The sequence below is a fragment of the Strix uralensis genome, chromosome 11 (genome assembly GCF_047716275.1).
Source record: "Strix uralensis isolate ZFMK-TIS-50842 chromosome 11, bStrUra1, whole genome shotgun sequence".
NCBI lineage: Eukaryota > Metazoa > Chordata > Aves > Strigiformes > Strigidae > Strix > Strix uralensis.
Window position 1 is genome coordinate 9,178,903 of NC_133982.1, and position 14,051 is coordinate 9,192,953.

Below are 14,051 nucleotides of genomic sequence, written 5' to 3' on the forward strand. Positions count from 1 at the left end.
CATCCTTTAAAAAACAATTTGTGGTGAGTGGACCCTGGCTAGATGCCAGGTGCCCACCAAAGCTGCTCAGTCACTCTCCTCCTCAGCTGGACAGGGGAAAGAAAATATAACAAAAGGCTTATGGGTCGAGATAAGGACAGGGAGATCACTCACCAAGTATCATCACAGGCAAAACAGACTTGACTTGGGGAAGAATTACTTTATTACCAATCAAATCAGAGTAGGATAATGAGAAATAAAACCAAATATTAAAAATCACCTTCCCCCCACCCCTCCCTTCTTCACGGGCTCAACTTTACTCCTGATTTTCTCTATCTGCTCCTGCTCAGCAGTACAGGGGGACGGGGAATGGGGGTTGTGGTCAGTTCATCACAGTTGTTTCTGTCGCTCCTTCCTCCTCAGGGGGAGGACTTCTCATACTCTTCCCCTGCGCCAGCATGGGGTCCCTCCCATGGCAGACTTGACATGACATGAACTTCTCCAACATGAGTCCTTCCCACAGGCGGTTCTTCATGAGCTGTTCCAGCGTGGGTCCCTCCCACAGGGTGCAGTCCCTCAGGAACAGACTGCTCCAGCGTGGGTCCCCCACGGGGTCACAAGTCCTGCCACCAAACCTGCTCCAGTGTGGGCTCAATCCACGGGTCCACAGGTCCTGCCAGGAGCCTGCTCCAGCGTGGGATTCCCATGGGGTCACAGCCTCCTTTGGGCACCCACCTGCTCTGGCGTGGGGTCCCCCACAGGCTGCAGGTGGGTATCGGCTCCACCGTTCACCTCCGTGGGTGCAGGGCACAGTTGCCTCACCATGGGCTGCTCCACAGGCTGCGGGGGCATCTCTGCTCCGGTGCCTGGAGCACCTCCTCCCCCTCCTTCTTCTCTGACCTTGGTGTCTGCAGAGTTGTTCCTCTCACACATTCTCACTCCTCTCTTCTGGCTGCTGTTGCGCAGCAGCTTTTTCCCCATCTTAAATACGTTATCCCCGAGGCACTACCACCGTCACTGGTGGGCTCGGCCTTGGCCAGCGGTGGGTCTGACTTGGAGCCGGCTGGCGTTGGCTCTGTCGGCCATGGGGGAAGCTTCTGGCAGCTTCTCACAGAAGCCACCCCTGTAGCCGTCTCACTGCCAAAACCTTGCCACGCAAACTCAATACACAGTTGTGCAACATTAAGCAGTGAAATTGGTGAATAAATCTGAGAAAGCCTCTTAGATATACTGCAAAAAGGAAGGATGAAGTTTAGCTGAGCCCTAGTGCTTTCTTCCTCATGACTAATTCAAACCTGTTATGTGCAGAACTTTTGTCATGATACTTTTCCAAGTACTCAAAATTTAATGCCTTCCATTTAAAAAACTAAATGATCAAACAATAAAAAGAGGAATTTTCTTTTAAAGTTGTTAAGTATTTTGTGATTTCCTAAAACAAATTTGTTGTTCTTTCATTTTTATTTGGGGAAGAGGGAATATTTAGCTTGGCCAGTTACCTGCAAACAATCCACATTTTCTAGCAGCATGATCTGTGCTTTATTTAACTGCACGTTTTCAAAGTTCTTGTAAGTGTTGTCCATTTCTAGGCAGGCAGATTTTAATTATCTGGCTGCCTGACAGAAGTTGAGAGCTCTTTATCTATGAACAGCAATGTTCTCTTGTTTCTGTTCACTCCGCTGCATTCAACATGCAACCACGTGTAAATGGCAAGATACAGACAGTGGTTGACCAAGTTCTGAAATGTATGGATTTAGGTTCAGTCCTAATAGTGATTTATTTCCCCTTATCCTCCCTCCTCCCACCCACCTCCCCCCCTCTCCTGCCCACCTCGATTTATATTGTATTTCCTTACTGCAAGGATCTTTTTCCTGTCTGAAAATTCCAGTGCAGCATTTTAGCTGTCCGATATATGATTAAAAATTTACCAAAATAAGAGCTCCCCAGGTGTCTGAATGTTTGAGAGTATTTCCAAACAAAGGAGAGAGTACCTAGGTAATAACCCTCTCAAGGGCTGGTAGGGCTTCTATGCATTTGCAGTAGTCATGATGTAATGGCAGTACTTAGAAATAAGGATCAGTTGAATTTGTATTCAGAATGCTGTTTAACCCCAGATTTCCTCCATGGCTGTGGGCAAGGCATTTAACTTCATTGTGTCTGGGTTTGAAATCTATAATAGAGAGGGAACAACACTGCTCCTCTGTCTTTTTCTGCAGGCTGTATGAGCACTCGCAACAGAATCATCCTTGCATTGCTCACAAAATGGAGAGTGTATTAATAATATTACTGTACAATAGAAATTGGTAACCCAGTTTCAGTTCTATGAATTCTATTAACACAAGACTTTAAATAGAGCTGTTTGCTTTATTGTCATACAAGTGACATACCAGGAATGCGAGATAAAAAGGCAAGTAAGTTTCACTTGCATCCTTGGGAAACAAATCAAGATTTTGCATCCCATGGCCATTCAGCAAAGCACTTTGGCACTGTTGAAATTCTATTGCAAAAAATGGGATGTGTCCAGTCTGTTCGTGTAACATACACTGGATATCCAGTTTGAATTTCTGTAAAGACCCAAGAATTGAGGTAGAGATGACTAATGCAGGTCTGTATCCAATTTCATAGACATCCTGGAAAATATTGAATAGGCAGTGTTAAATGTTTTTCTCTTTTCTTTCTGTAGGGTTTGTGTGTGATCGGCATTGTGCTGTACCACAGTGAAGAGGTATTTTTCAATTCAAGACACCTTACATTAAAGGATCATGGTAGACAGTTTAATAGTTTCTTTGAGGTAAGTGATGCAATAAAGCATTTAAAATCTTATTAATATGCTCTTAACACACTGCAGTAAATATCGGTTTGGTTGTCTCTTGCTTTGGTGTTAAAATTGTTTGTGTCATAGGAGAATAAATAAAAATCTTATGTAAAGACCAGGTAATCAAGTACATGCATACCAGACATAGCATTCTTTGGTGACAGTACAAAAAGAAAGTTCTCAGTGTTTGTTTACACTTAGAGCACCACTGTGGTGGCATATATTATTGGCCAGTTCCTTTTTTTTTTTTTTTTTTTGATGAGTCTGTACAACTAGTCACTGGGCTTAAATTATTGATTTACATGTTTTAGTACCCATGCTGCAATTCCTTCAGGGATTTATATTATGCATTCCTGAAACAGTTTGCCAGCGGGCAAACACAGGAAAGACCTTTCAAACAGCTTTCCTGACAAACAAAACATACAACTGTTTCTAAGCTGGTCTGTCCAGTTCTGTAGTTGGGCAAGCAGATTCAGAGAAAACAGGCAGCTGTGATGCTACAAAAACAAAAGTTGCCCTCCTGCAAGGAATGACGGCTGCATACTCTTTCATTTATATGGAGATACTGTCAGTAACATCTTCTTGTGAATTTCAGACGTCAGCCTTTGAATTGCAGTTCTGGCACCCTCGTAATATACCAGGGCAGATTCCACATCAAAATGGATCTGTCAGATATTATTGACACTGTCTGTGTTATCTTTCCTGTTGACACTTCTCCCTGCATAGCTCCTCCCAAGCTGTCCCAGACTTAGGCTGTTCCACGGACTTTCATTTGGGAGGAAGTCGGGAATAGGAGACAAGAGCCATCACTTGGCTAAAATACTTTCACTCCTATCTGGACAATCCACAGTTGGCCACGATAGCCCTTCATAAAATATAACTACTAAGGGATAGCAATCATGCAAAAAAGCGATTTTGGTACCCTCCAGCTTCACTCATGGAGAGCTAATACTCTGGAATGACAGAGGAAGAACTCTGAGAGGTGGTCCTGAATGAGGTGTTAAATAGCCAACTTTTTCTTGTTACTCCTACAATAAAGCTAATACTGCTTCATTTTGCTCTGCATCCCCCCCACCCCCCCTTAAACAGAAATTGGTATTGCCAGTAAAAGAAAGTGAGCGTGTTTGCTCTTTGCAACATGGATAGACTGACACTTTAAAGCTTGACTTCGCTTTAAATGAGGTACTTGGCTCCAAATAGTGCCACAACTGTGAAAGCATGGACTGTGCTAGCAAGGTTCTTACACAGAAGCTTAGGTTGGTTGAACAGTCATCAATCAGCTGCAATTGGTACCTGGCTTGTTCATGTATACTTGAAAAGTTTTGCTTTATTTTGAGGAGCACTTGTTCTTTTTGGCTTTTCCGCACAGTAAGAATACCTGAAACAAACCCACTGAAATTGGAGAAGCCTATTTTTGTAGCTTGGGAGGCCTAACATTAGTCAAGCATGACAAATAAAAAAGCCTAGTCCAGAGAAGTTAGCCAAAGCAAGCTACTGAGGAAAATAACATTAAAAAAAATAAGATTGGAGCACACTGATTTGAAGCTGGAGGCTTACCTCAGGATAGCTTAAGTATTCCTGGCAGATTTCATTTGTGTTTGAAATAGTAGGTTGATACTGTTGTTTCTGAGAGATCCAATTGCAGATACAGAACTTTAAAACTATCTTCATTGTCCTTAAGCATGTACATACAGATGGTGATTATGGTGCAGCCTCATTAAAGAATGGTCAAGAAAAGCTTGGCACGGAGTCATCATGCATATACTGAAAGTTTGCATTTTAGAACTGAAAACTTTAATCTGCTAAGTAATGTGCTTTGAAGATTACAGTTCTCACTCAGTTCAGAATTCCCAACCTTGTGCGTGATTTCAGAGGAATTTACGCATAGAAATCTGTAGTCCTTCAGACTGATCAGAAAAGTCCTGTCCTGTTGAGGATGAAAGCGTTCATTTCACTATGCAAAGTTTGAACTTTCTTTCACATGCTCTGAGGGATTATAGGGAGCAGAAGCCATAAGGGAGCAGGGAGTGGGTAGGAAGATTCTGAAAAGGAAGTTAAATATAATTTGCAGAGGATGTAGGCTGGGCCTCTCAGACTGCGCTCTGCCTACTTAGAAGTTTGTCATGTTTTCATTAAGAATAGTTAGGAGATCCCTTGAGCACTTGAAAAAGGGATATGCAGGTCAGCTAAAGACAGACTTGCGACTGTCATTTTGCAGTCTGGAGGTCTGAGTTCTGTTTCTATTTCTACCTTTGATTTCAGGTGAGATTGGCAAATCAGTTTCTTCATTCATGCCTTTGGCTTTCATCCACCACTGTGTTATTTGGCCTTGCTCTGAACTGCACATTTTGACTTACTGTGGTTTCTTTATAGTGCCTTACACTGGCTCTGATTTCAGCCACCTCCTCTATATTTTGCTTTATCACATATCAGAATAGTAGAATGGTTTGTGTTGGAAGGGACCTTAAAGCCCACCCAGTCCCACCCCCCCTGCCATGGGCAGGGACACCTTCCACTCGCCCAGGTTGCTCAAAGCCCCGTCCAACCCGGCCTTGAACACTGCCAGGGATGGGGCAGCCACAGCTTCTCTGGGCAACCTGTGCTAGTGTCTCACCACCCTCGCAGTGAAGAATTTCTTCCTTGGATCTAATCTGAATCTACCCTCTTTCAGTTTAAAACCGTTACCCCTTGTCCTATCCCTACATCCCCTGATAAATAGTCCCTCCCCACCTTTTCTGTAGCTCCTTTAAGTACTGGAAGGCCACTAGAAGGTTTTCCCGGAGCCTTCTCTCCTCCAGGCTGAACCCCCCCAACTCTCTCAGCCTGTCCTCACAGGGGAGGTGCTCCAGGCCCCTCATCATCTTCATGGCCTCCTCTGGACCTGCTCAAACAGGTCTATATCCTTTTTATGTTAGTTCCTCAGAGCTGGACCCAGCACTGCAGGTGGGGTCTCACTAGAGGGGGAGAATCCCCTCCCTGTATCTGCTGGCCACACTTCTCTTGATGCAGCCCAGGATACCATTGGCTTTCTGGGCTGCGAGCACACATTGCTGGCTCACAGTCAGATTTCCATCCGCTGATATCCCCAAGTCCTTCTCGGCAGGGCCGCTCTCAATCCACTCCTTGCCCAGCCTGTATTTGTGCTTGGGATTGTCCCGACCCATGGGCAGGACCTTGCAACTGGCCTTGTTGAACTTCAGGAGGTTTGCACGGTCCCACCTCTCCAGCCTGTCCAGGTCCCTCTGGATGGCACATCCCTTCCCTCCAGCGTGTCGACCGCACCACACAGCTTGGTGTCGTTGGTGAACTTGCTGATCCCACTGTCTGTGTCACCAGCAAAGATGTTAAACAGCGCCGGTCCCAACCCCTGAGGAACGGCACTTGTCACCACTTTTCACTTGGACATTGAGCCATTGACTGCAACTCTTTGAGTGCAACCATCCAGCCAATTCCTTAACCACCGAATGCTCCATCCTTCAAATCCACATCTATCCAATTTAGGGACAAGGATATCGTGCGGGACAGTGTCAAATGTTTTGCATAAATCCAGGTCGATGACATCAGTTGGTCTTCCCTTATTCACCAACTCTTTAACCCTGTTGTAGAAGGCCACCAAATTTGTCAGACGTGATTTGCCCTTAGTGAAACCATGTTGGTTGTCACCAATCACCTCCTTGTTTTTCTTGTGCCCTAGCATAGCTTCCAGAAGGATTTGCTCCATGATCTTGCCAGGCACAGTGGTGAGACAGACTGGCCTGTAGTTCCCTGGGTCTTCCTTTTTTCCCTTTTTAAAAATGGGGGTTATGTTTCCCCTTTTCCAGTCAGTGGGAACTTCACTGGACCACCATGACTTCTCAAATATGGTGGATAGTGGCTTAGACACCTTGTCTGCCAGTTCCCTCAGGACCCGTGGATGCATCTCATCAGGCCCCATGGACTTGTGCATGTTCAGGTTCCTTAGATGGTCTCAAACTTGATCTTCTCCTACAGTATGAAGTTCTCCCTTCTCCCAGTCCCTCTGCCTTCTGCATCTTGGGTGGTGTGGCTGAAGCTCTTGCCAGTGAAAACTGAGGCAAAAAAGTCATTGACTACCTCGGCCTTCTCCATATCCTGGGTGACCACATCTCCCTTTTCCTTCTGGAGAGGGCTCACATTTTCCCTAGTCTTCCTTTTATCGTCTGTGTACCTATAGAAGATTTTCTTGTTTTCTTTGGTGTCCCTGGCCAGATTTAATTCTATCAGGGCTTTGGCCTTCCTAACCTGATCCCTGGCTGCTTGGACAATTTCTTTGTATTCTTCCCAGGCTATCTGTCCATGCTCCCACCCTCTGTAGGCTTCCTTTTTGTGTTTGGGCTTGTCCAGGAGCTCCTTGTCCATCCACGCAGGCCTCCTGGTATTCTTACCCGACTTCTTTGTTGGGATGCATCACTCCTGAGCTTGGAGGAAGTGATCCTTGAATATTAACCAGCTTTTTTGGGCCCTTCTTCCCTCCAGGGCTTTATCCCATGCTACTCTGCCAGGCAGATCCCTAAAGAGGCCAAAGTTTGCTTTCCTGAAGTCCAGGGTAATGAGCTTGCTGTGTGCCCTCTTCTCTAATGATCTTGAACTCCACCATTTCATGGTCACTGCAGCTAAGGCTGCCCTTGAGCTTTACACTCCCCACCAGCCCCTCCTTGTCAATGAGAACAAGGTCCAGCACAGCACCTCTCCTCGCTGGCTCCCTTATCACTTGGAGAAGGAAGTTATCATCAACACATTCCAGGAACCTCCTGGATTGCTTCCGCCCTGCAGTGTTGTCCCTCCAACAGATACCAGGGTGGTTGAAGTGCCCCACGAGGACCAGGGCTTGTGAACCTGAGGCTGCACCTGTCTGTCTATAGAGGGCCTTGTCTGCTCAGTCTTCCTGGTCGGGTGGCCTGCAGCAGACTCCCACTATAACGTCTCCTGTCCCTGCCTTCCCTTTACTCCTGACCCATAAGCTCTCGGTCAGCTCCTCACCCATGCCCAGGGAGGGCTCCAGGCACTCCAGCTGGTCATTGACATAGAAGGCGACCCCCCCCACCTCATCTCCCCTGCCTGTCTTTCCTAAAGAGCCTGTACCCTTCCATTCCAGCACTCCAGTCTCAGGAGCCATCCCACCACATCTCCGTGATGCCAGTAAGATCGTAGCCCCACAGGCATGCACACATCTCTAACTCCTCTTGTTTATTCCCTGTCCTCAGAGACGTTTAAGTTGGGCCCCTAATAGCTTTGTGAGATATAATACTTCCTTCTAACAGACTTTTGAAGAGTTTTAATTGGTTTTTTCTAAATTGATGTCACAGTAAGGAAGTAATGACTTTTTCTTGCCTTTGGTTTACTGCTTTGAGAGAGAGGGGCATAGATTATGGTGATGAGGTGATGATAGGCCATGTGCAGTCAATACTTACCTAACGATCCATAGAAAACTGTAGAAAAACATTCTCCCTAGTAGAAGAAAATTTGTATTGGTGGTAATGAAATGCTTAGTATAAAAACCCCTTTCTGTTTAGGAGGTCTGTCTCTGAAAATACCTGAAAAAATTAGAAATGTTTAAAGGGTTACTGTATAGGGAGCGAAGGAAGGAGCTGTGAGTAGGAAGCACAGCTGGATTTTGTCTGGTCCATTAGTTTGCAGATGGATTTTGTGTCCAAATCCATCGGTTTTACTTCTGCATTGAAACTGAGCAAATCATTAGCAGCTTTCCTCTTTATAGATGGTCCGAAGCATACTCTTTGCAGACTGAAAAGTCAAACTCCTAGTAGAAATAAAGATGTCTTAATCCTACTTCTCATACCTTTCTGTGTTTTCTGATGAAGAGGCTTGCTAGACAGAGGCAAACCAGTCCCCAGTGCAAATTATAGCAAACAAAAGACTGAGCTAACTGAGCCGAACTTGTAATGGGCTCCTAGGAGTCATTATGGTGGTGAGGCTTGACAGAACAAAGTTTGTTTGGGCTTGGTTCCCATTATGACTCCTTTCAGATTGAAGACGTGGGGACTGGGGTGATGCTTGGTTGCTTATCCTGAGTCTCTGGTGAGCTGTGTCTGCTACTTTCCATCTTCTGTGCCCATTAGGTTATTCAATTTCCAAAGTGTTAGGCGGCTGGAGAAGAACCTATTTTCTGCAAAATCATGGTGATTCTTTGCATGTTTCCTGTGTGCTGGAGGTGGAGTGTTCATCTGCAAAATGAGGAGCCAGAGCAAGAAGCAGATTTAGTCCACAGATGGGTGAATTCTTATTTAGCACTTTAGAAAACTTGCAAAGTGTATGTCAGTTTGACACCAGATGCTGAGGTGTTAAAATATGCACTGCCAAAAATATTTTCATTTAAACATAAAGTTATGTGAAATACTGTCAATGTATTCTACTTGATGCACTTTTGCTCTGGAGACAGACAACTATATGTGTGTACCTGGTACTGCCTGCTGTGAAAAGTATGTCATAAGAACGTTTCATACAGTTTAGTGAGTCTGCTTTGGTTAGTAATGGTTTTCAAGTGTCTGAATAAGTTCTTGCAGTATGAAGCCCTGTAATAGGTTGTAGATGTGTGGTTTCTGTAAGTGGTGATTCTATCTTCTGTTTCACTATTTGCTTTTTCAGACTTCTCAGTTCCCTAGCAGTGCTGGGATTTCAGTTTGTCATCCCACAGCCTTCCATTGAACACAGAAAGGTAAGCATTAGAAATATTCAGATTTTATATACTTAAACGTAGAAAACAGAATAAGATGCATAAAGCTATTCAATCTAAATAAAGTTCCTGGAATAGTGTGGCTTTTGTTTTGTGTGGCATTTTTTGGGGGTGTTTTTTTTTTTATTTTATTTATATAAATATATACTTGGTTTAAAGAGGCTCGTTCATCACGGTTAATTAGCTGAGTAATTGCATGGGTTGTTGCAGGTCACAAATAGGTCCATGTCAGCTTACTCAAGCTTTGGAGCATTTTTGTCATGTAAGACAAAGGGGAAGAAGAGCTCACGTCAGTGAGAGCAGCACTTGAGCATGGAGTGATTAGCAGAAGCATCCAGTTGCTCATAGGTAGCTCTTTCTCTTACAGAGGTAGAGATGGCAGAAAGTTGGACCCAAAGCACACTCTGTTGCTAGATTTAAATTGCTAGAGGTTGGAGCCAGAAACTGCTGAACTTTCTTGTTGTGCTCTTGTGAATGTTTCACTCATCATAGACATTGACGTGTCTAAGAAGGCTTGCAGTCTGCACACCTTCCCCAGCAGTGGTGAGGTCTCAGCTGGAATATTCACGTTAGGTTTTTGCACTGCTTTTCAGAAAAGTAGGGGACAATTTGGAGAGAAACGGAGGGCAGCAGTAATTATTCTCAAGAGGTTTTAAAATCTTACCTCTGTGGGAAGTTTGAATGAATTCAGGTTGTTTAGTCTAAAGATTAGAAGACTGGCGGGGGGCGGCAGATACAATCTCCAAATACTTGTGAGTGTTAAAGAGAAGACTATTCTTTCTGTCTGTGGTGGAGTAGGTGAGAAAAAATGGATTTCAACTGGGGCAGGGGAAACTTAGGTTTGCTGTTAGAAAAATGGTAAGGATATAAAGAAGAATAGATCACATTGACTGCATAATGTTTAGAATTTCCATGTTGGAAGTCTATTTGAATGTGCTGGACAACCGTTTGTCAGGAATGATAAGTAGGTATTGCTAATTCTACTAGAGACCTGAGGGGAGACCCCTTGAGTGCTCTGCTGTCTCTTTATGAACTGTGACCTTTTATCAATGTTGTTCTCATCTCTTAATTGGTATTCAAACACAACCGATTAATTATTAAAGGTATCAAATAACCTATTTGAAAAAAAGTTTGCTTTTTACTATAGATTTTTAAAGAATAATGCAAGATGCATGCTTATTTTTAAACTGTACTTTTTAAAGGAGATAAAAGGCAAGTTTGCAGGGTTTCCTTTTTTTATGTGATAAGCCACTGTCTTTAGGGTAAAAAATTATTTGCTCGATAGCTCTGTAGGTATGGACTAGGAACCTGAAGCCATCTGACAGTCATAGTTCCTGAAGGACACAGCTATCATGTTCAACTCCTAGTGCAGCCTAATTGTAAGACAATTTAAATGAGGTCAGTAATGATGCAGTCTGAAACTGGCATGGTCCAGATTGCAGCATTTCTCAAGCTGCCCAAGTGCACTATTCTAAACCTGGGTACAACACTGTATTTTTCCCTATTTTAGATCTCTTCTATTTTGTTGTGAAGTTGAGATGGTCATGCTGCTGCTCTGTTTTCAGTACTCTGTCTAATTAGACATTCTTTTGTAACATTGACAGTGGAGAGATGCTGCAATCCAACATCCAAATGGCCTTAGGGGAAAAAAATCTACTAACTAAAATAGAGTCAGTCAGAGAAACAATTGCTTCATTCTGTGAAGCTCCGGAATTAATTTTGATAAAATCAGATTCTTTGTTTTCAGTTGAATGAGAAATGCCATGGGTCTGGAGTGTCTTCTGTACTGGTTAAAGGGACTGAAGGCATGGTACTAAGGGGCATGGTAACCACCTTGGAGCTGTTCTTTTTACTGAAAACAAGAGAGGCAGAACTTTCCTAGTGATGATCTCATACAGGCTCCAAGGCTGTCTGTCATTCTTAGCTCTTACACTACAGGACAGGATTCTATTCATGCCAAACTCTGTTTAGGCTGGAAGTCTGTATTTATTAAACTTTTCAGAAGCCTTCTGACTCACCTATCAGCTCCAGAGGAGAGGGGCTGTTGTTAGTAGCTCTGAAGGCCAAGTCAGACATGTTTCTAACTGAGTGTGAGTTCTCAGCTTTGTAGCTCTGGAAGTTGTTCCCATTTTTTTTATGCAGTCACATGGATGTCTGTTTGCTGGTGCATGGTCAGGCAGTGGTGTTTGGTAACTTTCATATACCCACTCAGAGAGTACAGTGTGTGGAAACTGAGTAACTAGAGCTGAATTCTAATAAAACACTAGTTTATACCCCGGTCCTTATTATGTGCTTATTTTGCTGCTTAAAGTTAAGCATGTGTGCACGATTGATGCTTGAACATGCAGTGTTGGAGAGTGTTTGAATTCTGTCTTGTGAATCCTACATATAGTTTATTTTTTGCTCTGAAAGCTATGGACAGGGAAATAAAATCAGAGAATTGGACTTGGGTGGTTGGATGAGTAATTCTTTAAAATATTTCCACATAGTCTAGATTTTTTGCTTACACTAAAACCTTTGGGAAGATGAAATAAAACCCAGGACAATCCCCAAAGCAGTTGATGGAAATCCAGTTGTAACTGCCTCTGGACACCCACAGTTCAGCTGAGATCTTGTTTTTTTAGGACTTGAGAACAGTTAAAAACATCAGGAAATATTATTTTCTGTTTATTCTAAAATCTTGCTAGATTTTCATTTTTTGTTTTTTTTTTTTTTTTTTTTTTTTTTAATCCATGTTTAAAGTCATATTAGTTTCAGGCTGACATAATGTAGATTTTTGAACAAAAATCAGTTTGTAGTTTTCTAACTTCTGTAAGAATTTGTATTTAGCTTCAGTATGCTAGAACTACTTAAAGTGCCATTTAGCTACTCTTGACTTAGTGGCATATGTTTAGGACTTTAACATGAAGAAAGAAGTTTGTTATCAAGCAGCAATTTAAAAAAAAAATATTTAAGGGAAATTTCATCAACAAAATCTGGAAGAGCAGAGCTCAGCAGGTTGCTTTCCTGAGATGCACACACAGAAATCCATTTCTGGCATGACAGCCTGGGGACTGTTAGTAGAAGAATGAGCCAAATTACTTCCATAATAGGAAAGTGCAAATAGTGGAATTAAGACTTGGGGGGATAACAGGACTGAATGGGAAAGTGTTTTATTTTTTCTCATTTGCAGTTTATTCTGTAACTGTGACCTCCATCCCCAGACTAAATATAATACTATTCCATTTCAGTTCCCCTTCTTTTGTTACTCTGGGGAAACTGAAGCTTGGCTATTAAAGTAAAAATGTTTTGAACACTAGCTAGTGAGAAGATACTTTTAGGAAAACATTTGTCTGGACAGTGTTTTCTGCTTTTAGATTTATAATTTTGGAATTAAAATCTTGGAAACTTGTCTGTCATACAAAGTCAGCATTGACAAATACAGAATTTCTAGGTTCAGAAATACCTGGCTCGTGATTTTTATATAGAGGTGACTTTTGTGGTTACTTTAAACAATGCTGTTTCTCCTGACAGAAGTGCACAAAACCTGAAAACAAAGAACATCTTTACATCTTCCTACATGTGACCTTATGGTACTGCTCTGTTTGTTAATCGTCTGTAAATAGCACATGTTTGGACAGTAATACAAATACATTAAATATGGTATATTCCATTAGATAGAAATAAAAATTCCTATGCAAAAGACTTCCATGGTTTCTTGATGAAGACAGGGGTTGTAGTGTTGGTCAGTAGCTTCGTGGAGGTTGGTTTTTTTCATGATCTAATTTACATATTCATAATTCATAGTATATAATGTCTAAATATCAAGTGTACTCCTCCATAATGCCAAAGTACTCATCAGTATTAGCAAAAAAAGGAACAAATGTTATGTGAAATCAAATAATTGCCATAATTGCATTGAAAAAAATAACCAAGCTGTCTGAAACTGGTTAAACTGAAATCCTTAATATTTTAACAATTAACTTTCCTTGTCTATCAGTACTGGACATATGAATAGCCTTCCTGCTGCTCATCATGAAGTCAAGCTCTCTGTTCTCCTTCCCTATGCTTGTTTTATTAAGTAAATATTATTTAACCTTATCTGATGAGTGTCGTGCTGTGATGAACAGAAGGTTCATGAAACATGACAGTCTTTCTCCCAGACAACCACTGAAGTCTGTATTCCCAATTTTTCAGAAATCATTCCTGGGTGGATTTTTAATTGATCATACATTGCTGTGTTAAGAAAGTAAACTGAGTTATATTTGTGCCTTGGTTATGTAAATACTGCTTTGTTTTAACATCTTGCTTCTGTTATAGCATCAAACAGTAGCATTGGAACAATGGAGTTGCTTTGAATTTATGCATATCTTTTTATCACTCAGTTGTAGATTAGTATTGACAAATGGAGGTATAATATATTAGCAAACTAATTTTCAATGCATGGAAGAAGTGTCAGGATTTATTTTTACAAGCATTTCATTGGGGCACTACAATACTGTTGAAGAATTTTGAGCCTGTTTGGGTTTAGTGTTGGTGCTTTATGCTCGCTCTAAATTAAGAAATAACTGG

The 14,051-nt window shown here is 42.3% G+C and overlaps 1 protein-coding gene across 1 annotated transcript in view; it reads left to right on the forward strand.

Moving 5' to 3' along the window:
- Window positions 1-2,515: 2,515 nt before the first annotated feature.
- The window catches only part of THSD4 (thrombospondin type 1 domain containing 4), a 306,588-nt gene continuing 295,052 nt past the window's right edge, over window positions 2,516-14,051 (forward strand). Inside the window, exons 1-2 of the mRNA XM_074880649.1 lie at window positions 2,516-2,767; window positions 9,413-9,482. Coding sequence (XP_074736750.1) covers window positions 2,739-2,767; window positions 9,413-9,482 — 99 coding nt within the window. The 5' untranslated portion in view covers window positions 2,516-2,738. The remainder of the gene's footprint in view (window positions 2,768-9,412; window positions 9,483-14,051) is intronic.